This window comes from Podarcis cretensis, assembly GCF_951804945.1.
Source record: "Podarcis cretensis genome assembly, chromosome: 2".
NCBI classification, from domain to species: Eukaryota; Metazoa; Chordata; class Lepidosauria; order Squamata; family Lacertidae; genus Podarcis; species Podarcis cretensis.
Genome location: NC_137171.1, coordinates 125,369,981 through 125,395,224, shown reverse-complemented (window position 1 = coordinate 125,395,224; position 25,244 = coordinate 125,369,981). Strand labels below are relative to the sequence as shown.

The following is a 25,244-nucleotide window of genomic DNA, read 5'->3' as shown; positions in this document are numbered from 1 at the left end:
TATTGCACAAAACTGACAACGCAGAGAGGTGCCATTTTGTTTTTTTTGTTTTAGCTAAAAAGAAATGCTCTTGATACAGACTTTCAAGCAGGCACTGTATATAGTATCGCGTCCTAATATGGACCCCCGCTGTCCTGCAAAACCCACCTTCACCAGGCATCGACACCTCTCCTAGGTGTAGCAGGATTCGAACTCACTGGAAGTCTATTCATTATGGGCGACCTGTTATTATTATTATTATTATTATTATTATTATTATGGAGGTGGCGGACTCTCCTTCGCTGGAGGTTTCTGAACATAGGTTGGAAGGCCCACCAGTCACAGGTTCTTTACTCGAAATTCCTGCATTGCAGGGGTGGACTAGATGGCCCTGGGTGTCCCTTCCATCTCTGTGATTCTATGGTCCTTTTATTAAATCCAAGATGCCAGCTCTGATAGAAATTTGTTGCCCACGCTCAGCTCCACCATGGGACACACACCTTCTGAGCATCACCGCAGTTGATCCTTTCATGGAAACTCTGGTATTTATTCCTTTAATTCAGCAATTTAGTTAATGTGGGAACAGCTGCAGTTTCTAAGAAGTGTTGTCTAGGGTTGGTCAAAGAAGCTGTTTGGACACTGGAACGGACCCCATCGGAAGGTGGTGGACTCTCCTCTCTTGGACAATGGCTCGGTGACCATCTGTAGCAAATTCCTTAGCAAGGGGTTGGACGGAACCGCCTCTCCTGGTCTGCCCCGTGGAGGACCTTAAGGTCGACAAATGACAACATTTTGGAGGTCCCAGGTCGCAAGGTGGTTAGATTGGTCTCAACTAGGGCCAGGGCCTTTTCAGTACTGGCCCCGACGTGATAGAACGCTCTGTCACAAGAGACTAGGGCCCTGCGAGACTTGAAATCTTTCCGCAGGGCCTGAAAGACTGTTCCGCCTGGCCTTTGGTTTGGACTCAGTTTGACCCTTATGTTTCCCTCTCCTTATGGTCTTGATCTATCAGCTACTTTTAAAATGAGGCTGCATTTTAAATTGCATTTTAACCTGTATTTTAAATTGTGTTTTTTTTTCCCTTTCCTTCCCCAATTATGTTTTTACTGTGATTTTATTGGTGTTAGCCACAATGAGCCCAGCTCTGGAAGGGGAGGGCAGGGTATAAATAAAATTTATTCATTTATTTTTATTATGATTTCTGGGGTCCCTTCCAACTCTAAACTTCTGTTTATTTAATTAGTTCATCTGTAGTTCTCTGGCAGGTTCAACAACATCAATTATAGGGAGCCATGTGCTTTTCTCCTAAAACGAAGCAAGGGGTTGGGCTCAGTACTCGCAGGATCCTACCCAGTGTTGATGATCTGGTGCCGTTTAAGCTGGATGCTCTGATAGACAGGATCCTGACCCGTGTGGACGATCTGGTGCCTCTTCAGCTGGATGCTCTGATTGAAGCACACCCCGCACTGCGAGCACTTGTAGGGCTTCTCTCCCGTGTGGATTCTCTGATGTTTGATAAGGTTGGAGCACTGGCTGAAGCTCCTCCCGCACTCGGAGCAGCCGAAGGGCTTCTCCCCAGTGTGGATCCTCAGGTGCACTTTGAGGCTCCTGCTGTGGCTGAAGCTCTTGGGGCACACCGAGCACTTGTAGGGCTTCTGGCCCGTGTGGATTATCTGATGTGAGTTGAGGCTCCTGCCATGGCTGAAGGTCTTCCCACACTGCAGACACTTGTAGGGTTTCTCCCCCATGTGGATCTTCTGGTGGGAGCTGAGGTAGGAGCTGTGGCTGAACTGCTTCCCGCACTCGGCACACCGGTAGGTTTCCTCCACCATGTGGGTCCTCTGGTGTTTGAGGAGGTGGACCTGGTGGTTGAAGCTCTTCCCGCACTCGGAGCATTTCACGGGCTTCTCTCTGCCGTGGACGTACCGGCGCTTCCCTGCAGGACGTTCCTCCACGATCGGAATCTCATCCGCCTCACCCCCTTCGAACACAAAGGCTTTGGCCCCCCACTTCTGCATCTCCTCAGCTGTCCTTCTCTGCCCTTCGCCCTCTTGCCCGTTACCTGAGGGAACCAAAATCAGAAATTCAATCAGGGAAGAGAGCTGATGCTCAACACTGTTTAGATCAACAGAGCAGAAAATATTTAATGGGGAGGCAAACCCTTCCAAATAAAGGGAGAAGGTCATAGAATTGTGGAGTTCTACGAGCAAGACAGTTTGAGCATATCACACCAATCCTGGTCTGACTGTACTGGCTACCGATTAGTTTCCTGGCCCAATTCAGAGTGCTGGTTTTGACCTATAAATCCTTAAAACGGCTCAAGATCGCAATACCTCAAGGACCGCCTCTTCGCATATGAACGTACCCGGACCGTGAGATCATCTTCTGAGGCCTTTCTTTGTGTGCCTCCTCCTCGAGAGGTCCGTAGGGTGGCAACATGAGAACGGAGCCTTCTCTGCAGTGGCTCCCTGTCTGTGGAATGCTCTCCTAAGGAAAGTTCACCTGGCGCCTTCATTACACACCTTTAGGCACCAGGCAAAAACGTTCCTTTTTAACCAGGCCTTTGGTTGATCTGTTTCACATCCAACACCCTTTTAGAATGTGGCTTGGGGGCAGGGCGGGTTATTGGGTTATTGTTTTCAGTTTGTTTTTATATATTGTGGTCTTGTTTGTGAACTGCCCTGAGGGCGGTTGTCAGTAAAGTTCAGGTGCTGACAGGAGGAGAAGAAGCAGGCATAGAGAGAGAACAACTAACAATGGAAGGCCGAGAGCAGCTGTAATCTGAGCTCTGAACAAAGGGAAGACGAAAGACAGGGCCAGAGTGACAGGCGGCTGTGTGAGAGCTCCAACAGTGAGTCAGATGTTGGAATGCAGGAATAACAGCGGTGTATAAATTGAATTAATAATAGAAGAAGAAGAAACAAGCTTTCTCCATCTTCCGTGTGACAAGCCTTGAAGATACTTGAATCATACAGATTCAAATCATGCATACTGAATCATACAGGTAGTTCAACTGGTAGAGCACGAAACCCCTCAGTCTCTGTTTGAGTCCCACGCTGGGTGAACGAGTCCTGCCTTACAGGGGGTTGGACTAGATGACCCTTGCGGCCACCTCCAACTCTACAATTCTGCTATGCTATGGTCTCCTCTTTTCCAGGCTCATAGCTCAGTGATCAGGGCACCTGCTCGGCATGTAGAAGGTCCCAGGATCAACCCCCAAGGACATATCCATGGAAGGGCAGGGAGAAACTCCCAACCTGAAATCCTGTTTGAGGGTTTCCCAGAGCCACCTGGGAACACGATGCTGGACTACATGGGCCACTGGCCTGATCCGATTTCAGGTCTCTTCTTATGTTCCTATGCATTTGTCATTCATGGGAGTCGAAGACATTATTGAAGCAGGGCTTCCTTTTGCAGAAGCCGTGCTGATTCATCTGCAAGACTTGTCCTTCAGTGTGCCCAACAGAAATTATTTTTCCTCCATTCCTCAAAGTCCCTACCTAAGACTGGAAAGCTTAGTCCTCAAAACAGCAGGGCCCATCTCACAAAATGCTGGAGCCGGAGTGAGATTTTCCAATCTCAGCGAGAGATTTTGAGGATCTGGGGCAAATAATGTTATATTGTGCTTGCAGAAGGCCCAGTCTTGCTGATGAATCAACGCGGCTTCTGCAGAAGTAATTCCCGCCCCGCTAGCGACATCTACGAACAGCAAATATATCGGAACATAAATGGGGGCTTGAAAGTTGGTCAGTGAATGAACTGGATCAGTGAACAAGGCAAAGAAGGAGGCTCACCCAGAAAGACCAGATCCCCAGTGTTCTCCTCCGCAGATCCCCTGTGCAGAGACGCCTGACTTGGTTCTGGAAGAGTCCTCTTCTCCTCCATGAAATGAACAGACATCTTCTCAAAAGGTGCCAGACCCTGATTTAAAAAGAGAGAAAGAAAGAAATTCAGAAGATAATGCAATTGCCTACAAACAGATAACAAAGGTGGAGAGCGGCTGAATTTTCTCCTGCAGGATCTGTGCTTTCAAAGAAAGACAATGCTATTTCCCCCAGGCCCAGAGGGGTGTGAGGAGACTAGGGTGAGAGGGTGTCCTCGCCCCCTCCCCCCCCCCAAATCCCGCCCCATACCTACCTGTCCTGGTAACACAGGAGCCACTCCCAGCTGGCTGCAAAGAGAAGGCGACAGAGGAGGAACCCCCAGCGCCGTCTCCCCATCTCTGAGGACGGTTGCGCTTTCTACGAGGAAGACGTTAAAACGTTAGAGCCTAAGGATGGCGTCCTGTTCTCACAGCAAGCGACCCTGCCTGGAACCTGGGAGAGAGGCTGCCAGACTGTGCAGACACTACTGAACTAGATGGACCAAGTGGGGATAAGACAGCTTCCGTTTTTTTCTATTTGGGAAGGCTCAGTGGGAGAGCACCTGTTTGCATGTGGGAGGCCCAAGGTCTGATCCTTGGCTGCGGCAAAGTTCCCTAAAAGCACCAAGAGCTGCTGCCAGTCAGAGCAGACAGTTCTGACCAGGGAGAACTCGGTAGGAGGCAGCTTTGAACGTTCAACAGAACCGTCTCACTCCTACGAAAATCAAGGGGAGCATTCGTACCAGTTCATGTGAGTCAGGAACAACTGAAGGGGGGGTCCTCCATGGGGGTCCTTACCCAGGGAGGGGCGCCCTCCATCCCCCTCCTGCTTGATCCACTTGAAGAGCAGCCTCTGTGCAGCCTCCGGCGGATGCTCCTTGGCCCCTGGGAAATCTGTGGCCCCTTTGGCTAGCAAGCCCTGCAGCTGAAAAGGGCGATGAAAAATTGTGGAAAATATGTATCCGTTGCCACTGTTGATCAGAGCGGGTTACAAGAATTGCACGTCAAACCGTAACAAAAATGCTGAAATCAGCTAACTAGCATAGAAGTCCGTATTCTTAGCTTGCCTTCCTAGGCCTGGCGGAATAGAGGATTTCCAGGCAAATGTTTTAAGAGTTGAAGTGGGAAGCAGCCTGCTGAATCTCCAGTGGCAGAGAGTTCCACAGGCACTCATCCGGCGACACTAAAGGCTTGTGTTTTTGTTTTTTTCAAATGAGCCTCGCCAACTGGAGGGACGACCAGCAATGCTGCTGCAGATGTCAGCGATGCAGCTGAGATATAAGGGTTCAGAAGGCGATCTCTGAGGTTCCCTCGGACCTAAGTTTGGGCTTTGTAAATTAACACAGGAACTTGAACCTGCCTTGGTAGTAGATGGGCAGCCAGTACTCACAGAATGGTGGCGCTGGAAGGGACCTCGAGGGCCATGTAGTCTCCCCTGCGATGCAGGAATCTCAACAAATGGTTCCCCATCCAATTTGAAACCATGCCGGACCCTGCTTAGCTTTGCAAATGTGCTAGCAGATTTCTTGCGGCGCCACTGTGGATTTTATTATTATTAAAAGGAATGACATGCTGTCTTTCAAATATGAAGACAGTTAAGTATGACATTCAGGCAGGGTGAGAAGAAAATACTTGTTCTTTATTATCATTTGCAATTCATATTTATTATTATTACAGTGGTACCTCGGGTTAAGTACTTAATTCATTCCGGGGGTCCGTTCTTAACCTGAGACTATTCTTAACCTGAAGCACCACTTTAGCTAATGTGGCCTCCTGCTGCCGCCGCGCCGCCAGAGCACAATTTCTGTTCTCATCCTGAAGCAAAGTTCTTAACCCGAGGTACTATTTCTGGGTTAGCGGAGTCTGTAACCTGAAGCGTATGTAACCTGAAGCATATGTAACCCGAGGTACCACTGTATATGAAAACCACCCTGAGATCTTTTGATGAAGAGTGGTATAAATAATAAATATTTTTTTTAATATACTTTTCAAATTTATACATTTCATTAGTTTTACAATCCATTTAACTTTTCAAAAATTTACTTCCTTCCCCCTCTTTCCATAGTTCCTTAAATTTATTTTTTAATATCATCTGCATATCCAAATTCATTTAACTTGTTCATTTAATTATCTACTGTAAACATATACCCTTAAATAACTGCAGGTTATTGCAATTATCCTGCTAATGTTTTTATCTGTTTACAATAATGTTTTTATCTGTAAATAATAAACCATTAAAAAGTTTGTCATCTTGCTTTCTTATTCTTCTGGCAAAGTTTAGCCATTTCTGTTATTCCCATAAGTTTCTGTATCCATTCTTCCTTTACTGGGACTTCTGCTTCTTTCCATTTTGGGGCAAGTAACATTCTTGCTGCTGTAGTTGCATGCATAAATAAATTTCTGTACAATTTATGTAGTTCTGTACCTATAATTATCAAAAGAAAAACTTCCTGTTTTTAAAAGAAAAGTTATTTTGAACATCCTTTTCAATTCATTATATATCATTTCCCCTTCCAGCCACAAGCCTCACCTTTGTGTCTTCCTGCTTTCTGTCCTCTGCCTGGCTCATGAGGAAGCCTTCGGCCAGGGCCACCGCCTGGGAGCTGGTCTCTGCTCCGCACTCCCTGACCCAGCTCTCCATCTCCGGGGGGAGGACAGCCAGGAACTGCTCCAGGACCACCAGGTCCAGCATTTGGGCTTTTGTGTTCCTTTCCGGCTTCAGCCACTGATAGCACAGTGAGCGGAGCTGGCCGCAGATCTCTCTTGGACCCTCAGCTTCCTGGTAGCACAGCTCCCGGAAGAACTTCTGTGGCAAGTCCCCCCAGATGGCCCCACTGCTCCCAATCTGGACGATGTGGGGACCTTCTCCCTCCTCGGTCACAGATGAGTCTTGTTCTTCCATCCTTGAGCTCCACAAGAGCTTGGCCTCCAGCACAGAACCTCCAACACCGCCTTCTTTCTGGAGGGTAGGAGCGTGTGACTTTGGGGCAGGGTGAAGAGATTAGGGTTTTGCAAATGTCCCCCCTCTGGGCAATTAGCATACGTCCCCCCCCCCAAACTGGAAGTTGCCTTGAAAGAAGCAGAGGAGGAAACTGGGTAAATGCCGGGGTCTGCAGTCTGCAAGGAAAAGCAGGTGAGATTTAGGGAACAGGACACCAGGGGGAAGCTGAGAAGTAGGGACTTCCTTCTCCTAGGACGCAGAGATCCATATCTGGACCAAGACAAGGGGATGGTGGATCTCTCGTTGGGATCAACCCAAGCTCCTTCTGCCCGCTGACCAGAAAAGTCATGTCTGTTCCACCTCCCCCACAGAAAAAGCCCACTCTGAGATTCCTTTTCCTCTCGCTCTCCAATCTTGCAAGGGCAAACTCTTATTACGCAAAGGTGGGCTGCAGAACTTCTAACAAAATTTTGCTTTAGAAAAGAAAAAATTGTGGTGGTTGCCTCATAAGTGAGGTTCATAGACCACAGAATCACAAAGTTGGAAGGCACCAAGTCCAACTCTCTGGAATGCAGGAATATTTTGGCCAAGGTGGGGCTGGAACCCACAACCCTGAGAGCCTCGTGCTCTACCAACTGAGTTATCCCAGGACTCAGATAAAATTCAGCCGGTAGGATTGCACACAGTGATTGCACACAGGTGGTGCTGTGGTCTAAACCAACCAGAAGGTCGGCGGCCCCAGCTCCTGCCAACCTAGCAGTTCGAAAGCACACCAGTGCAAGTACCTTTTTACATGGTGAATCAGGAGCGAATGTTTTGTTTGAATATATTACCTCAAGTTATTTGGATGCTTCCAAATGCACTGAACAAGTGGTATAATAATAATAATAATAATAATTATTATTATTATTATTATTATTATTATTATTATTCCCCAGCCACTCCAGGTGGCTTCCAGCAAAATATAAAAACATTACATCAAACACTAAAAACTTCCTGATCCTGGTTCTTTGAGAGAAGCTGAAAATTTAGGATATCAACTTATTATTCTATATGAACTCAACTTATTCTGTATCAACTCAACGATGGGGAACCAGACAGAGGGCCCGCCCTGTAGAATACCCTCCCGTCAGATGTCAAGGAAATAAAAATCTGACTTTTAGAAGCCATATTCTGTTGGGAGCCACCCAGAGTGGCTGGAGGAACCCAGTCTGATGGGCAGCATATAAATGATATAATCATCATTATTATTAAATTATTATGGAAGCTGCCTGAGGGGAGAGACGCTGTTGGGCTCCAGTTCTTCTTTGCAGGCTTGGCCACCGAAAGGACACAGTGCTGAGATTACTTCCTTGATGAAGCTGGACTAGATGGGCCGTTGGCCTAATGAAACTACAGGGCTCTTCACGTGATCTGTGTGTGCATGCAGACACTCGTGTGTGAGTGAATGAGATAGAGAGAACGAGCACGCCTTCAGGGAGAAACCCCTGTCTCTTCTAGTCTTGGTTGACCACAAACTTGACATGAGCCAACAGTGTGACGTGGCAGCTAAAAAAGCCAATGCAATTCTGGGCTGCATCAATAGGAGTATTGCATCTAGATCAAGGGAAGTAATAGTGCCACTGTATTCTGCTCTGGTCAGACCTCACCTGGAGTACTGTGTCCAGTTCTGGGCACCACAGTTCAAGAAGGACACGGACAAACTGGAACGTGTCCAGAGGAGGGCAACCAAAATGGTCAAAGGCCTGGAAACGATGCCTTATGAGGAACGGCTAAGGGAGCTGGGCATGTTTAGCCTGGAGAAGAGGAGGTTAAGGGGTGATATGATAGCCATGTTCAATTATATAAAAGGATGTCACATAGAGGAGGGAGAAAGGTTGTTTTCTGCTGCTCCAGAGAAGCGGACACGGAGCAATGGATCCAAACTACAAGAAAGAAGATTCCACCTAAACATTAGGAAGAACCTCCTGACAGTAAGAGCTGTTTGACAGTGGAATTTGCTGCCAAGGAGTGTGGTGGAGTCTCCTTCTTTGGAGGTCTTTAAGCAGAGGCTTGACAACCATATGTCAGGAGTGCTCTGATGGTGTTTCCTGCTTGGCAGGGGGTTGGACTCGGTGGCCCTTGTGCTCTCTTCCAACTCGATGATTCTATGCAACGAGAATGAATCAGCTGCAACGCCCCCCCCCCGACTCGCAGCTTCCCTGCCTGCTCTCTCTCCAACCCCACCCTCAATTCCACGGGTATTGCATTGCATTGCACACAAACACACACACACACCCCGAAGCTTGCTGCACCCCCAGGAGCTTTGCACTCACCCGACTCCTTGCAGGGCAAGGGCGGCGCGCGAAGGCAGAGGGGGGCGGATCAGCTGTTCCGCTTAAGCCACGCCCCCTTTCCCAAGGGAAGAGGTTGGGCGGAGTGGGGGGAGGGTCAGTATCCAGCATCCCCTTCTCTCTCTCTTTTTCTCTCTAGCAGCTTGCACTCGCTGGCTTTAACCCTTAGGGCAACTACACGCGGTGGGGAGGGAGGGGAAGGGATGGAAAGTCGTCCCACCCCCGCGAGGTTTGCAAAAAGCTTCTTTCTCCGTTTGCAAGGCTAGTCTGCGGCGGCGCCTAGAAAAGGAACAAAATGCAAACCCTGCGCAACTCCTCCTTTCATGTACGCGGATGTATGCACCGTGCATGCAAAAGCGGGGGCGGGGGGGGCGGTCAGGATAGGAACTGCAGCAGCGGGCTCAGCAGAGTCTTTTCAAGTGGCGAGCGGTTCCCCTGGCCAAGACACCTCTGTTGGGAAAGTCTGAAAGACTCCCAAACTGTCCAAATGATTTCTCTGCAAAGTCAAAGTAAAATGTAAAAGCCTCCCCATTGTCTTTTCCTCCACAAATCCTGTCTTAAGGATATGTCTGTGTATGAATAGGGTGAGCCTGTGACCTGGCTCAGGAACTAAGTATTTATCATTACAAAAGACTGGCCAGGCTCCCCAGGGTATCCAATCAAATAAGCACTAACAGGTAACCTGCCAGACAGGAGGTAAACAATGCACTCAGATTTCTGTTGTAGACCGCCCTTTCTGTGATGTAGGTATGATGTTTCTGGGGGGTGATCTTGGACTCCAGGCCTGGCAATTTAGAATGTCTATATAAGAGCAGGCACACCTTGGTTTGGGGTCCTCGTCCTTTCTCCTGCGTGTGAAGGGGGCACCCTGTTGCAACAGTTCAAAAAAGATCAGGCTTACTAGCTGCTTTGCTTCTCAATATTCTCTGTTTGGCCTCTGTTATTTTCTCCGACTGATGGAGAACCTGCAAAGGACTCTATAAGGGCTCTTGTGTCCCCCATAAGGGCATAAGGGCAGATTTTCATTTATTACAAAAGAAACTGTAATTTACCCACCACAGAGCTACAATTCCCAGCAGCCTTCACAAACTACCGTCGTCAGGATTCATATTCTTGAGGATGGAGAAATAATACAGTGGTGCCTCGCAAGACGAACGCCTCGCAAAACGAAAAACTCGCAAGACGAAAGAGTTTTCCGTTTTTGAGTCGTTCCGCAAAACGAATTTCCCTATGGGCTTGCTTCACAAGAAGAAAGCCCATAGGGAAATCTCCGGGGACCTCTTTTAAATGCTGGCAGTGGGGAGCAAAGCCTTTCGCCCCCCTCCGGCCTTCAGAAGAGGTCCAGGAAGGCCGGCGGGGGCCGAAAGGCTTTGCTCCCCACCGCCAGCATTTTAAAAGCGGTCCGGGATAGCAGTGAAGTGCGCTGCGCTTTCCAGCTATCCCGGACGGCTTTTGAAGGCAGGCGGGGGGGGGGGAGGAAAGACTTCCACCCACCGCCGGCCTTCAGAAGACCTCCGCTGTCCCGGGGGCTTTTAAAATGCTGGGGGTCGGCAGCGAAACCCTCCTGTCCCCGGAGCTTGCGGGGCGGGAGGTGGGGAGAAGGGCTTTTCTTCCCACCGCCTTCTGAAGGCTGGCGGTGGGAAGAAAAGCCCTTGTCCCCCCCCCCAGCCTTCAGAAGAGGTCGGGGGACAGACTGTCCCCGGACCTGGTCTGAAGGCGGTTTCCATAGGAACGCATTGATTGATTTTCAGTGCATTCCTATGGGAAACCGTGCTTCGCAAGACGAAAAACTTGCAAGAAGAAAAAACTTGCGGAATGAATTAATTTCGTCTTGCGAGGCACCACTGTATTTAAATGTGCAACTGGACACACACAACCACCACCAAGTGTCCCCCGTCCCCGTCCCCCCAAGACTCCTGTATTACTTGGCAGCCCGAGTGGATTTTCTCTTTGCAATGTGGTTGAATTTGGTGTCTCGTTTCCAATGACTGGTGCAATGTCCCTTTCCCCAGAGTCTATCATCTGGTGTGTTACGGCTAAAATCTGGGTGCGAGGCTGCTCTGCCACCCAGCTCATCGGACTAAGTCCGTGGGTCCCTGCGGAGGAAAATGAGCTCAGCCGGAGACAGGAGCAAACAGCAGAAGATCCAAGTTTATTGCGCAACAGGTTCAAGGCGAGATTGAACCCCGAGAATGGGGCGACATAAACTTTTAAAAGTTCCCTCCAAGTCCCAGAATACAGTGCAGAAAACGTCACGAATACATCACAAGAGGTGGGATTACACAGATCAGCACTTCAGGAAGGTGGGTGGGGGTTTACACAGATCATCACAGGTGATCTGTTTACACAGGTGGGATTACACAGATCAGCACTTCAGGAAGGTGGGTGGGGGTTTACACAGATCATCACTTCAGTAAGGTAGGGGTCGTGCAGATCAGCACTTCAGTAAGGTAGGGGTTGCATAGATCAGCACTTCAGTAAGGTAGGGGTTGCATAGATCAGCACTTCAGTAAGGTAGGGGTTGCATAGAGTAAAGAGATATGCATAAACGTTTCCTGAGTACAGGTGATGGCAAGACAATGGCACAGATATGCATCGCCCGTTACCTAGCATTGCCCGGAGGAAGGGCTTGACTGGACCATCTGACAGGATTAAGGTTTTCCTGTGTACGTGACCTGTCGGTTCGAGGATCATGGAGTCCGGAGGGAATCGAGTAGAATGACGTTAAAATGGAGAAGATCGGAGCTTTGGCTGATTTTATATTATTTTCTGAAGTTTTCGGCTTCTTGCCGGTCAAGTGTATATTGTATATTAAAAGCGGAAACAAATGGATACAATGTAACAAGACTTTGACAGTTTTACGAGGTCGCTAGTTTCGGTTCCATTGTTCTCGCAGCGGGGAGCCGTCAACAGCTTGTCAGGAGGTTAAATGAGCCGTGCAAGAACTCTCTGAGCTAGCTCCTGCAAGGGAATGCATGCTCTTGATTGGCTGAGGCGCAGCCATTTTAGTCAATGGAGAAAACAGTACGAAACGGTCTACTCGTATTAGAAATAGGGCGAGAGTTAGGCTTAAGAAGAAAGGGCTTATTTCGCCTGTGTATAGGAGGGAAGAATATAATTTTATAAAGTTAAGGGGTATAGTGTGGTGCTTGTGCAGCAGTGTGAGGTTTCAGGAGCTGGGCGCCGTCGAGGTCATCGCCTCGGGCCCCCTTTCAAAGAGGAGGAGGTGAGGAAAGGTGCCCCCCCCCTTCCTTCCGTATCAGGTGCAAAGTGGGGTGTTGCAGGTTTGGGGAGGTTGTGTAAACTGCACAGCGGTCTGTGAAGAAAGGAGGTCAGGACCCTCATAAACAACCTTTGTTTGTTTTCCCTCACACAAGTCCCCCACAACATAACCTGGGGCAGTTTGTGGGAATTTGTGGAACTGTTGTTCTGTGAAGGAAAGAGGGGAAAGGGTTGTAGAGCCATCACATATTAATTGGTGGAAACACCATGATACGAAGTTAAAACCCACACAGCAATGTACCCAGAGATACAGAACAACCAGTTTGATAAAGTATTGAGGCTATTTTATTTAAAAAAGAAAAAAAAATTCTGTCAGAAAATGGCCAGCAAGCACCAAGCAAAGGAGACTCGGGATGACCCAGCTGCTGCAATCCTAAATACTGAATTAAAAATGATGAGGCTAAGATTAGAATTGGCTAAAGTTGAAGCAGAGAAAGAAAGAAAGAAAGACATAAGGTTGAAGCAGAGAAAGAAAAAACAAAGTTGAAACAGAAAGAGAAAAGGCAAAATTAGCAGCTGGACAAGCCAGAATCGCAGCTGACGTTCAGTTAGCACAGATACAGGCTGAGAGAGACAGAAAGCAGAGCAGATCATGAGGAAAAAGAAAGAGAAAGGGAGGGCAAGATGGCCCATGAAAAAGACATGTTTCTTTTAAAAATGGAGGAAATGAAGCTGAGAGCAGAACTGCCACAGCCATTGTTGGGGGGTGGAGTTTTTTTTTTTTAAGTTTTTATTAGATTTTTCCTTTACAAATTAATCCACACAACCATGTTTTCAAATTTCCAGTTTTTGTACTTCCACCAGCTCCTCCATCAATCATCCATTTTTCCTATCTTCACGCATTTTCTATATATAATATTGCCGATTAATATTATCCTTTCATCTCTGTTTCTTTTTTTACAATACACCTTAAACTATCACAAAACCTCTTTAAAACCCACTAGCGTTGTCTGTTCATCACATATGTTTTTCAGATAATCTGTAAACTTTCCCCAGTCCTCGATGAACTTGTGATCCCTCTGATATCTGATTTTCCCAGTCATTTTATCCAATTCTGCATAGTCCATAGGTTTCATTCTCCACTCTTCAAGGGTCGGTAGTTCCTCTTGTTTCCACTTTTGGGCCATTAATATTCTTGCCGCTGTTACTGCATATTGAAAAAGCTTATGATCACTTCTGTTTATCTCTCTTCCTGTTATTCCTAACAAAAAGGCTTCTGGTTTCTTTGCAAATGTATATTTAAGCATCTTTTTCAACTCGTTATGTATCATTTCCCAGAAACCCTTTACCTTCTTACATTCCCACCATGGGGGGTGGAGATTTTACCTCAGATTTCCAAAGTATGTCAAAGGTGATGCTGTACAGGGATTCCTGTTTAGTTTTGAACGGAGCCTATTTTGAGAGCTCTTTCCTAGAGCCCTTTATCCTTTTCACGGATGCCTCCAATACAGGAGTTGGGGCAACTGTGCCAGAAGGGGGAAGATGGACAAAATGCTGCTCCCTGTCCTATACTTAAGCAGGAAACTCTTGGAGAGGGAACACCACCTTTCTGTCACCTTTCTGTTTTTAGCCATTGTATGGGCTATTATGCCAGCAAGTTTGGAAAACTCAGCAGTGGCCAGAAGATTGGAGAAGATCAGTCTACATCCCAATCCCAAAGAAGGGCAGTGCCAAAGAATGCTCCAACTACCGCACAATTGCACTAATTTCTCACGCTAGCAAGGTTATGCTTAAAATTCTACAAGGAAGGCTCAAGCAGTATGTGGACCGAGAACTCCCAGAAGTGCAAGCTGGATTTAGAAGAGGCAGAGGAACCAGAGACCAAATTGCAAACATGCGCTGGATTATGGAGAAAGCTAGAGAGTTCCAGAAAGACATTTACTTCTGCTTCATTGACTATGCAAAAGCCTTTGACTGTGTCGACCATGGCAAACTATGGCAAGTTCTTAAAGAAATGGGAGTGCCTGATCACCTCATCTGTCTCCTGAGAAATCTCTATGTGGGACAAGAAGCTACAGTTAGAACTGGATATGGAACAACTGACTGGTTCAAAATTGGGAAAGGAGTACGACAAGGCTGCATTTTGTCTCCCTGCTTATTTAACTTATATGCAGAATTCATCATGCGAAAGGCTGGGCTGGATGAATCCCTAGCCGGAATTAAGATTGCCGGAAGAAATATCAACAACCTCAGATATGCAGATGACACAACCTTGATGGCAGAAAGTGAGGAGGAATTAAAGAACCTTTTATTGAGGGTGAAAGAGGAGAGTGCAAAATATGGTCTGAAGCTCAACATCAAAAAAACGAAGATCATGGCTACTGGTCCCATCACCTCCTGGCAAATAGAAGGGGAAGAAATGGAGGCAGTGAGAGATTTTACTTTCTTGGGCTCCATGATCACTGCAGATGGTGACAGCAGCCACGAAATTAAAAGACGCCTGCTTCTTGGGAGAAGGGCAATGACAGGCCTAGACAGCATCTTGAGAAGTAGAGACATCACCTTGCCAACAAAGGTCCGTATAGTTAAAGCTATGGTTTTCCCAGTAGTGATGTATGGAAGTGAGAGCTGGACCATAAAGAAGGCTGATTGCCGAAGAATTGATGCTTTTGAATTATGGTGCTGGAGGAGACTCTTGAGAGTCCCATGGACTGCAAGAAGATCAAACCTCTCCATTCTGAAGGAAATCAGCCCTGAGTGCTCACTGGAAGGACAGATTGTGAAGCTGAGGCTCCAGTACTTTGGCCACCTCATGAGAAGAGAAGACTCCCTGGAGAAGACCCTGATGTTGGGAAAGATGGAGGGCACAAGGAGAAGGGGGCGACAGAGGACGAGGTGGTTGGATAGTGTTTTCGAGGTTACCAGCATGAGTCTGAGCAAGCTGCGGGGGGCAGTGGAGGACAGGAGTGCCTGGCGTTCTCTGGTCCATGGGGTCACGAAGAGTCGGACACGACTAAATGACTAAACAACAACAACAATGGGCTATTATCAATTTTCTGCAAGGAAAGCTTTACAACTTACCGGTGATGAGCCTGTTGACGACTCTTAACGACTGCAATAGGTCTTACAGGAAAAAGCAAGTGGTGAGAAGGTGAAAAATGGCTTTGTCATGTGAGTCGTCAACAGGCTCATCACAGCTATCTGCCAATCACCCATTCCCACCACCCTTCTGAGTAATACCCCTCCCCCCCTTCTCACTATATAGAAGGGTCTGGTGGCTTCTGTTTCAGTGTATCTGAAGAAGTGTGCATGCACACGAAAGCTCATACCTAGAACTAACTTAGTTGGTCTTTAAGGTGCTGCTGGAAGGAATTTTTTGTTTTGACTATGGCAGACAAACACGGCTACCTATCTGTAACTTACCGGTAATAGCCAAAATGCCAAGTTAATGGGTTAATGCTCACAAGGGCTAAAGAGATGTGTGGTGTCATACGTCTGACACAGTGATGTTGGTTGGCAGTTAAGTCAGTTCTGAACAGCTTTAACAGTCACTGCAGCAAAATTCTGTTGTACTGCTGTCTGCCTCAGGAGTTAATCTGTCTGTAACATAAAGGAACAGCTACTTGCATTTAATATAACACATGCAAGTACGCTGCGTAAAAAAGTTATGTGCTATTTAATCCTTAAAAGAGAGTGTCTTCTGTAGTTTTTATAGGAGGGGAAAGGGAACTAATTAAAGGGTCAAATGACCCGGGCTCTCTTCCAGCATAACTCTGGAAAAGTCTAACTGCCACACAAAACTACCATATTTTTCGCTCCATAAGACGCACCTAGTTTTTAAAGGAGGAAAATAAGAAAAAAAATATTCTGAACGAAACAGTAGATTTATGATTTTTGTGGTTCATGCTGCGGCCACAGACATGTGATTTGACGGTGAGTTTGGGGTAGCCCAATGCAAAAATCCTGAGAATCCATGTGGATCCGTGCTTTGTAAGCACATTTTCCCACCGTTGCAGCCCCAGGAAACAGTGGCATGATTTTTTTGGTGCAGGCTGTAGCCATGGACATGCTATATGATCTGATGGTGAATTTGGGGTGAACCAATGTAAAAATCCCTAGGATCCATGGGCTTTTACCTCCCCCCTCCCAGGGAGCCTCCACTAGCCTCCCTTATCTCTCTCCCGATCAGCTGCTTCCTTTCAACACTCCCTTCCCTCTTGTTTGCCTTAGTGTCTTTTCCTTAGCTGGCGAGTTCTTTGCTCCTCCTTTTCTTCTAATTTCTCTCCTCACTGATTTAGTCTTCCTGCCTCCTCTCCTTGCAATTTTGTTGTCTTTACCTCCCCCCTCCCTGCCAGCCTCCTTTATTGCTAGTGTCCCTTATCTCGCTCCCGATCGCTTGTGATCAGTGGCTTTGTTTCAACACTCACTTCCCTCTTTCAAAAAAAGAAAAAAGAAAAAAGCACGATCTGCTTTTTGTTGTTGTTGTTTAGTCATTTAGTTGTGTCCAACTCTTCATGACCCCATGGACCAGAGCACGCCAGGTTCTACTGTCTTCCACTGCCTCCTGCAGTTTAGTCAGACTCGTGCTGGTAGCTTCGAGAACACTGCTTTTTGCCTCTGGGCAAAAAATTCAGCTCCAGGGACTACACATTCGATCCATAAGACGCACAGACATTTCCCCTTACTTTTTAGGAAGAAAAAAGTGCATCTTATGGTGTGAAAAATATAGTACTCTGATGCTGGTGCTTTAGGGGCACAGCAGGTGTGGAGGATTCCCTGGTCCTGAATGGGGTAACTGTGCCCCTGAAGGACCAGGTGCGCAGCCTGGGGGTCAATTTGGACTCACAGCTGTCCATGGAGGCACAGGTCAAATCTGTATCCAGGGCAGCAGTCTACCAACTCCACCTGGTATGCAGGCTGAGACCCTACCTGCCCGCAGACTGTCTCGCCAGAGTGGTGCATGCTCTGGTTATCTCCCGCTTGGACTACTGCAATGCGCTCTACGTGGGGCTACCTTTGAAGGTGACCCGGAAACTACAACTAATCCAGAATGCGGCAGCTAGACTGGTGACTGGGAGCGGCCGCCAAGACCATATAGCACCGGTTTTGAAAGACCTACATAGGCTCCCAGTACGTTTCCGAGCACAATTCAAAGTGTTGGTGCTGACCTTTAAAGCCCTAAACGACCTTGGTCCAGTATATCTGAAGGAGCGTCTCCTCCCCCATCGTTCTGCCCGGACACTGAGGTCCAGCTCCGAGGGCCTTCTGGTGGTTCCCTCACTGCGAGAGGCCAAGTTACAGGGAACCAGGCAGAGGGCCTTCTCGGTAGTGGCGCCCGCCCTGTGGAACGCCCTCCCATCAGATGTCAAAGCGATAAACAACTACCTGACATTCAGAAGACATCTGAAGGCAGCCCTGTTCAGGGAAGTTTTTTAATATGTGACATTTTAGTGTATTTTTCATCTTTGTTGGAAGCCTCCCAGAGTGGCTGGGGAAACCCAGCCAGATGGGCGGGGTACAAATAATAATAAATTATTATTATTATTATTATTATTATTATTATTATTATTATTATAGCTACCCCAATCAGGACCAGGGAGTCCCGTACCCCACCTACCCACCCCCTGTCCCCTAGAAACAGTACTTCTGCATTGTCAGGATTCAAACTCAATCCACTGATTGACCCTGGAAACATACCAATCAATATGGTAAACTTGACCCAGCTACACCCCTGCCACACAGACAGCAACACACTGCAACCAACCGTCTGCAAAAAAGCATGTATATACTATGCAGAATAATGAAAAATTACTGTCTCTCCCCCTCCCTACCCTCTCACCTCCCTCCTCTCTTTTGCCTCACTCTGACTTGGAAAAAGGAGACCCCCCACATGTTTTGTTGACCCCCAAGAAAATCTTTTAACAAAAACATTTTTTTAAAAAAACAAAAAACCAACACTTGAGGTTACTTGTAAAGAGATTTAGCAGAAGCTAAATGATTTCTTTGCGCCTGTAGGGCAGATCCCAAGGCATGAACTAAGCTTTGCAGGGGGCGAGTCTGAAGAATTATATAAAGCTTATAAAGGGATTATACCAAACTGGAAAACTTAGCTATTGCTGGAGAAGAGAGAATTGGGATTCAAGATGACAATAACAGAGAATAACTTAACGGAGAACTGGGCCAAAATTAGCTAGAGGTTTATCAAGAGGGACAAACATCAGGTTCAACACCAAGGAAGGAATAACCAGCTACACAAATTTAAGTTGTGGGACACTTGATTGCCAGTAGTACACGTGAAAAGGATCTAGACGTTTCGGCAAAAGAGTTTGTAAGTAAAAACTGACTTGTAAACTGACTCGACGGTAGCACCAGTCATATCAACTGGAAAATCCCCTCAGAAGCCCATTAAATCGAATAGCCTTCAAGGATGGGCTACGTGCCTAAAGTCTGAATCTCAATAGGAAGTGATCTGACATTTCTAGCTCTCTAGATCAAAATTCGGCTGACCCCGACCACCAGCATTACAGATTCACTCTCCCCCTCCCTATCTAACAGTACATGAATCTTAAATTATACTTACTACTGCGAGTTCACTCCTTAAAAACATGTCTATACAACTTTACAAAAACCAGAACATCATACACGCCCGAAGCATCTACAACCGATTGCCCCGATATGAATTTGCTGATCTGAAGGAGTGAACTCTGAGAGAAACAATTTATGCACTCCATACATTTGAATGGTTTTTCCACCGATTGTTTGTAAGCGCCCCATCACTGCTGAAGCACTTTCCACACTCCTTCAATTTAAACAGTTCCTCCACTGTGGGTTTGTTGATGGTTTTTAAGGCTTCTTCTCTTAATGAAGCTCTTTCCGCACTCCATACATTTAAATGGTTTCCCCCTCTGTGTGAGTTTGTTGATGAATTCTCAGCTTTCCGCTCTGACTGAAGCTCTTTCCGCACTGCATACAATTATATGGTTTCTCACCTGTGTGGGTTCGTAGATGTAAAGTAAGGTCTGAACTCTGACGGAAGTTCTTTCCACACTCCAAACATTTAAAAGGTTTATTCCCTGTGTGAGTTTGTTGATGTTTCTTAAGGCTTCCACTCTGACTGTAGCTCTTTCCACACTCCATACATTTAAATGGTTCTTCTCCTCTGTGAGTTCGCAGATGCTTTTTAAGGTTTCTACTACCAGAGAAGCTCTTTCCACACTCCACACATTTAAAAGGTTTCTCCTCTGTGTGAGTTTGTTTATGAATTACTAGCATTCTGCTCCAACTGAAGGCCTTTCCACACTCCATGCATTTAAATGGCTTCCCTGCTGTGTGAATTTGTTGATGCTTAAAAGGTTTCTCCTCTGTATGAGTTCTTTGATGAATTATTAGCATTCCACTCCGACTGAAGCTCTTTCCACACTCCATGCATTTGAAGGGTTTCACCACTGTGTGAGTCTGATTATGTAAATTAAGGCGGAAACCCTGACTGAAGCTCTTTCCACACTCCATACATTTGAATGGTTTCTCCCCTGTGTGAGTTCGATGATGTGTATTAAGATTTCCACTGTGACTAAATCTCTTTCCACACTCCATACATTTAAAGGGTTTTTCCCCTGTGTGAGTTCGTTGGTGTGTATTAAGGTTTCCCCTATGACAGAAACTCTTTCCGCATTCCATGCATTTAAAGGGTTTCTTCCCTGTGTGAGTTTGTTGGTGTATATTAAGATTTCCATGCCTACTGAAGCTCTTTCCACACTCGATACATTTAAAAGGTTTCTCACCTGTGTGAGTTCGTTGATGTAAATTAAGGCCTTCACTGCGACTGAAACTCTTTCCACACTGCATACATTCATATGGTTTCTCACCCGTGTGAGTCCGTTGATGTAAATTAAAGCTTCCACTCCGACTGAAGCTCTTTCCACACTCCACACATTGAAATGGTTTCTCTCCTGTGTGAGTTCGTTGATGTGTAACAAGGCTTTCATTCCAAGTGAAGCTCTTTTCACATACCATACATTCAAACTGTTTTCCTCCCGTATGAGTTTGCTGGTGTTTACTGAGTGTTCCACAATCAGTGAGACTCTTTCTGCACTCCATCCCTCGTGGTTTCTCTTTTTTGTGAGTTCAGGGATATGAACTAAGTGTGCTCATAGAATTCTGTCTTTTCCCCTTGATTCAGAGGTGGTGGAAGTGTAACAAAATTCCTGTAAGGGTTTCAAGAAAGAGAATAAAGGAATGTAACACACATTGGTCTGATTTGTTAGGAAATGAAATGAAATAATGGTAAAATCTCTTCAAACTTTCCTGATCTTCAATCATCATCAGTAAAGCCACATGATCTTAAAATACAGTTGCACTGTTGGATTGTCTTTTTAAATAAATATCCATAATGCGCTCTGGGAAATTGTCTCAAGGACCCTTAGTATCCACTTCCACCTTGAACTTCCCATTAACACTGAGCACCAAAATAAAACTTCTATGATAAGGTGGGGCACCTCTGGCCCTCCTGATGTGGATAGACTCAAAGTACCATCAACCCAGAGGGACGCAGGTTGTGCTATGGGTTAAACCACAGAGCCTAGGACTTGCTGACTAGAAGGTCGGTGGTTCGAATCCCTGCTTAGTCATGCTGGCCACATGACCCGGAAGCTGTATGCTGGCTCTCTCGGCCAATAAAGCGAGATGAGCGCTGCAACCCCAGAGTCGGTCACGACTGGACCTAATGGTCAGGGGTCCCTTTACCTTACCTTTACCATCAACCCAAGCAAGGATGGCCTATGGCCAGCAATGATGCGAGTTGTACTGCAGCAACATCTGGAGGGATGTAGCATTGTCACTTTTCCCCTCCACTGGAAATCCATTACCCTCCTTCCTCCATGATCTGTAATATCCTTCCAAAATCTTCCAATCAACTGCACACATTCCCTAATCCTGCACCATTTACTTTCCAAGGCTGCTCCATTGTGCCTAGGGCACTGGAAATGGGACAGCACCTTCCACTGGATGAGAGGACAGTAGGTTAAATTAAAGGTAAAGGTAAATTAAAGATAAATTAAAGGTTAAATTAGGGCAGGCCAAATGGCACAAGAAGATCGAGGGCACAAGGAGAAGGGGACGACAGAGGACGAGATGGTTGGACAGTGTTTTCGAAGCTACCAGCATGAGTCTGACCAAACTGTGGGAGGCAGTGGAAGACAGGAGTGCCTGGCGTGCTCTGGTCCAGGGGGGTCACGAAGAGTCGGACTAAACGACTAAACAGCAACCAAATGGCACTCAGCTCGGTCCACTTGCCCCTCTCTGCCTCAGTCTGCCTCATGGTGGAGCAGGCCCTGAGAACAGCCTTCTCTCTGCCTTCCAAAATACAGAAAACATGGCAAAGAAGACCTTGGCTGGTCACTAAGATCAGGACTTTTAATACTTAATCTTGCTGATGTGTTGCAAGTCACTTTGGGTTGCCCTGAGGAACAGAAAGTGACCGAAAAATCTAATAAATCATAGCAACAGACTGTTGGACAACCCCTCCAAAAAATAAAACATAACTCAGCAGCAATCTTCCCTTAAACCCTGTAGACATGGGAGATGATATGGTGGGAATAATGGAAACCTGGTGGGATGGAGAGAAGGAGTGGGATGCAGTTATCACTGCGTCTGAAAAGCCTAGCAATGGGCAGAGCAGGCAGGACTGGAGGCAAAGTCTCTCCAGAGAGACGTGGGGAAATGGACCAAATTGCAGTTGACAAGCCAAAGGTGGGTCATCATCCAGCAGGCCTCTCCATATGTTCTTACACACTGAAAGCAGACAGTCTCACTGCATACTGAAGGGAAATGCTTCGCAGCCTCTCCTGCATTTCTGTATTTTTGTGTCTCAAGGAAGGAAACGAGTTGAGACTTGTGTATCAGAGTCTCTCCTAAATGGAAGAAGTAAAGCAGAAGTGTTATTGGTGCCATGCGTGAATGTAGAAATTTTCAAAACTACTGTATTAATCCACTGACACAAAGACAGCAAAGTATCTGGTGCCGCCATTAACCTGTGACGCCTTCTGCAAACTTTCCAGAGTTAAAATGTTAAAACCTTTTCACCTTTTGAAGCAAGGACAGCAAAGTATATTAGTAATACTGGAGCGTGTACCACAAGTGAATCACAATATAAACTCATGAAAAATTATGGATTGTCATCATTAACGTATATACTAGGGACGCGGGTGGCACTGTGGGTTAAACCACAGAGCCTAGGACTTGCCGATCAGAAGGTCGGCGGTTCAAATCCCCGCAATGGGGTGAGCTCCCGTTGCTCGGTCCCTGCTCCTGCCAACCTAGCAGTTCGAAAGCACGTCAAAGTGCAAGTAGATAAATAGGTACCGCTCCGGCGGGAAGGTACCGTATTTTTCGCCCTATAGGGCGCACTGGCCCATAGGGCGCACCTAGTTTTTTTTTTGGGGGGGGAAATAAAGAAAAAAAAAATATTCCCCCCCAGGTCTCCCCAGGCTTGCGGATATCTGCCCAAAGCCCGGGGTGCGCTCTGCTGCACTCACCGGGTTTCGGGCTGCAGTTTGCTGTCCCCAAGCCTTGGGAGCCCGGCAGGAACTCCCGCGGGCTCCCAAGGCTTGCGGATAGCTTCCTGAAGCCTGGAGAGTGAGAGGGGTCGGTGCGCACCAACCCCCCTCGCTCTCCTGGCTTCAGCAACAGCCTGCATTCGCCCCATAGGACGCGCACACATTTCCCCTTCATTTTTGGAGGGGAAAAAGTGCGTCCTATAGGGCGAAAAATACGGTAAATGGCGTTTCTGTGCGCTGCTCTGGTTCGCCAGAAGCGGCTTAGTCATGCTGGCCACATGACCCGGAAGCTGTATGCCAGCTCCCTCAGCCAGTAAAGCGAGATGAGCGCTGCAACCCCAGAGTCGGCCATGACTGGACCTAATGGTCAGGGGTCCCTTTACCTTATAGTATATACTATAATCCCACCCACTCACTTTCTCTCACACTCAGCATTTATAAATTTGGCAAGTTCACACACCTTGCCTATAATACTGGCAATCCTTGGCCTGAATATGCACATGTCTCTGTGTAGAGCCTCCAGTCACAGGTATTGTCTATCATGATAATGAGTCCTTTGACCTTGAAGCAACCCAAACTGGGAAGGTGCAGGCTTCTATTACCTTTTGATGCTGATGGATTGTATCTCAGCATGCAATAAAATAAACAAAAATAATGAAATGCTTTCAATATGTATATTATATATAAATGCTGAAACATTTCCATAGCACCTCCATCCATATTTTTGGAATGGTGTATGGAATCATTGACCATGCAAGGGAAATAACACTGAAAACTGAAAACATGGGAGATGGAAAAGGGTTTTGGCTACTTTGTGAAAGGAATTCCAGAAACAAAGAGCCCTTTTTGGAGGAGGATTTTTCATTCCGTCCTTCCTCTGCAGTGGGAAAATTCCTGCCTTTTCCCCCTTTTCCAGATTGACCAATGACCTGACTTGGCTTGTCTGGGGCTCATAGAGGGGGAGGAGATTCAGCTTCCAGGAAGGGAGGGAGGGGTGGGCGAAGTGGACCCCACTGTTCAAGGATCCCTCTCTCAGATGACTTGAAGGAGACCCCCTCCCCAGAGCCTCTCCTGCGCCCAGAGCCCCCCTTGGCACAGCTCACCCCTCGCTCTCCGTGCCGCATTTCTCCCAAGCGAGCGCACCAACCTCTCCATCTGGAGGGACCACCCTAGACGAGCAGAGAAGGGAGGGCAGATGGGGGGGACGGGGGGGGGGGACAAAGGGAGTGTCCCTTTCCTTCTCTCAAGTCTCTTCAGCCAAAAGGGACCGGCCAGCTGCAACACGGGCGCACTTCGGGGCACTTGCAGAGCCAGGAGGGATCCCTGCCGTGGGAGGGGGTTGGGGAACTGGAACTGGCAGAGGGACCTGAAGAAACCAGAGGCCTTTCTCCTGGGCATGGTCAGCCAATTGGTGCTAAAGAAGGATAGATTTTTTTTTATGTATGCTACAACAGCAGCAAGGATACTTATTGCAAAGTATTGGAAGACACAAGATCTACCCACCCGGGAAGAATGGCAGATGAAGGTGATGGAGTACATGGAACTGGCGGAAATGACTGGCAGAATCCGAGACCAGGGAGAAGAGTCGGTGGAGGAAGATTGGAGGAAATTTAAAGTCTATCTACAGAAACATTGTAAAATTAAGGAATGTTAGAAGGATGCTGGAATGAAGCTATGTGGTTTTAGCAGTAATGTTATAAAGGATTAAGTAAAAATGGATTGTTAACAGGTCAGAATGTAAAGTTACAATATATTAAGATAAATTAGTAAGATAAAAACAAAGAAGGAAAGGATTTGCTGAAACAACTAATGAACTAGAATACAAAAAAGGGAGGTGTGAGGAGGTCAAGGAAACAAGCAAATGATAGATAAGATATGGAAAGATGGATTTGTTCTTAATTGTTTGTTTTTTTGTATTTTGTATTTTCTGTTTTTCTTTTTCTTTCTTTTTTATTCTTGTAACTTTTTGAAACACCAATAAATATTATTTTTTTAAAAAAAGGAACTGGCAGAGGGACATCCTAAGAGCCAACTCCCAGGGGCCCAGGGAGTCTTCACACCCCCCCAATAAAATATTTTAGGGTGTCCGTCCCCATAAAGTTGATAGACATTGTCATTCAAATGGTGTGATCAATTATGCAGGGCGGAGCTTACCTGCCCACCACCCCAATATTTTATTCAAGTTGGCACCCCTGAGGGGCATGATGTCCCTAAACCTCAGAAGGACGTTCTGACAGTAAGGGCTGTTGGGACAGGGGGAGGGTAGCTACATTTTGGGGGGGACTGCAGAAATTTATTTCTCACCAAAAGTCAGTTTACAAAGAGAAAAACTCACTCTTGCGTTTATTTACAAA

General features: G+C 46.7%; 3 protein-coding genes across 4 annotated transcripts in view; 1 reads left to right on the top strand and 2 right to left on the bottom strand.

Annotated features, from left to right (window-relative positions):
• LOC307208661 (uncharacterized protein) overlaps window positions 1-25,244 on the top strand; it is a gene marked incomplete at its 3' end in the record, with an annotated part of 170,424 nt that overhangs the window by 23,748 nt on the left and 121,432 nt on the right. The gene's annotated exons all lie outside the window — the stretch shown is intronic.
• Window positions 1,162-9,156, bottom strand: LOC307208718 (putative zinc finger protein 75C). Its single transcript, XM_079963602.1, has 6 exons — window positions 9,098-9,156; window positions 6,372-6,951; window positions 4,640-4,766; window positions 4,117-4,220; window positions 3,774-3,900; window positions 1,162-2,041 (listed from the first exon to the last, which is right to left on the bottom strand). Exons 2-6 carry the CDS (start codon window positions 6,741-6,743, stop codon window positions 1,326-1,328), a joined length of 1,446 nt encoding a protein of 481 aa, XP_079819728.1. The 5' UTR covers window positions 6,744-6,951; window positions 9,098-9,156; the 3' UTR covers window positions 1,162-1,325.
• On the bottom strand, window positions 18,425-23,482 carry LOC307209886 (uncharacterized protein; the record flags this gene model as incomplete). Its single annotated transcript, XM_079965255.1, has 3 exons — window positions 23,351-23,482; window positions 19,453-20,541; window positions 18,425-18,453 (listed from the first exon to the last, which is right to left on the bottom strand). Exons 2-3 carry the CDS (start codon window positions 20,432-20,434, stop codon window positions 18,425-18,427), a joined length of 1,011 nt encoding a protein of 336 aa, XP_079821381.1. The 5' UTR covers window positions 20,435-20,541; window positions 23,351-23,482.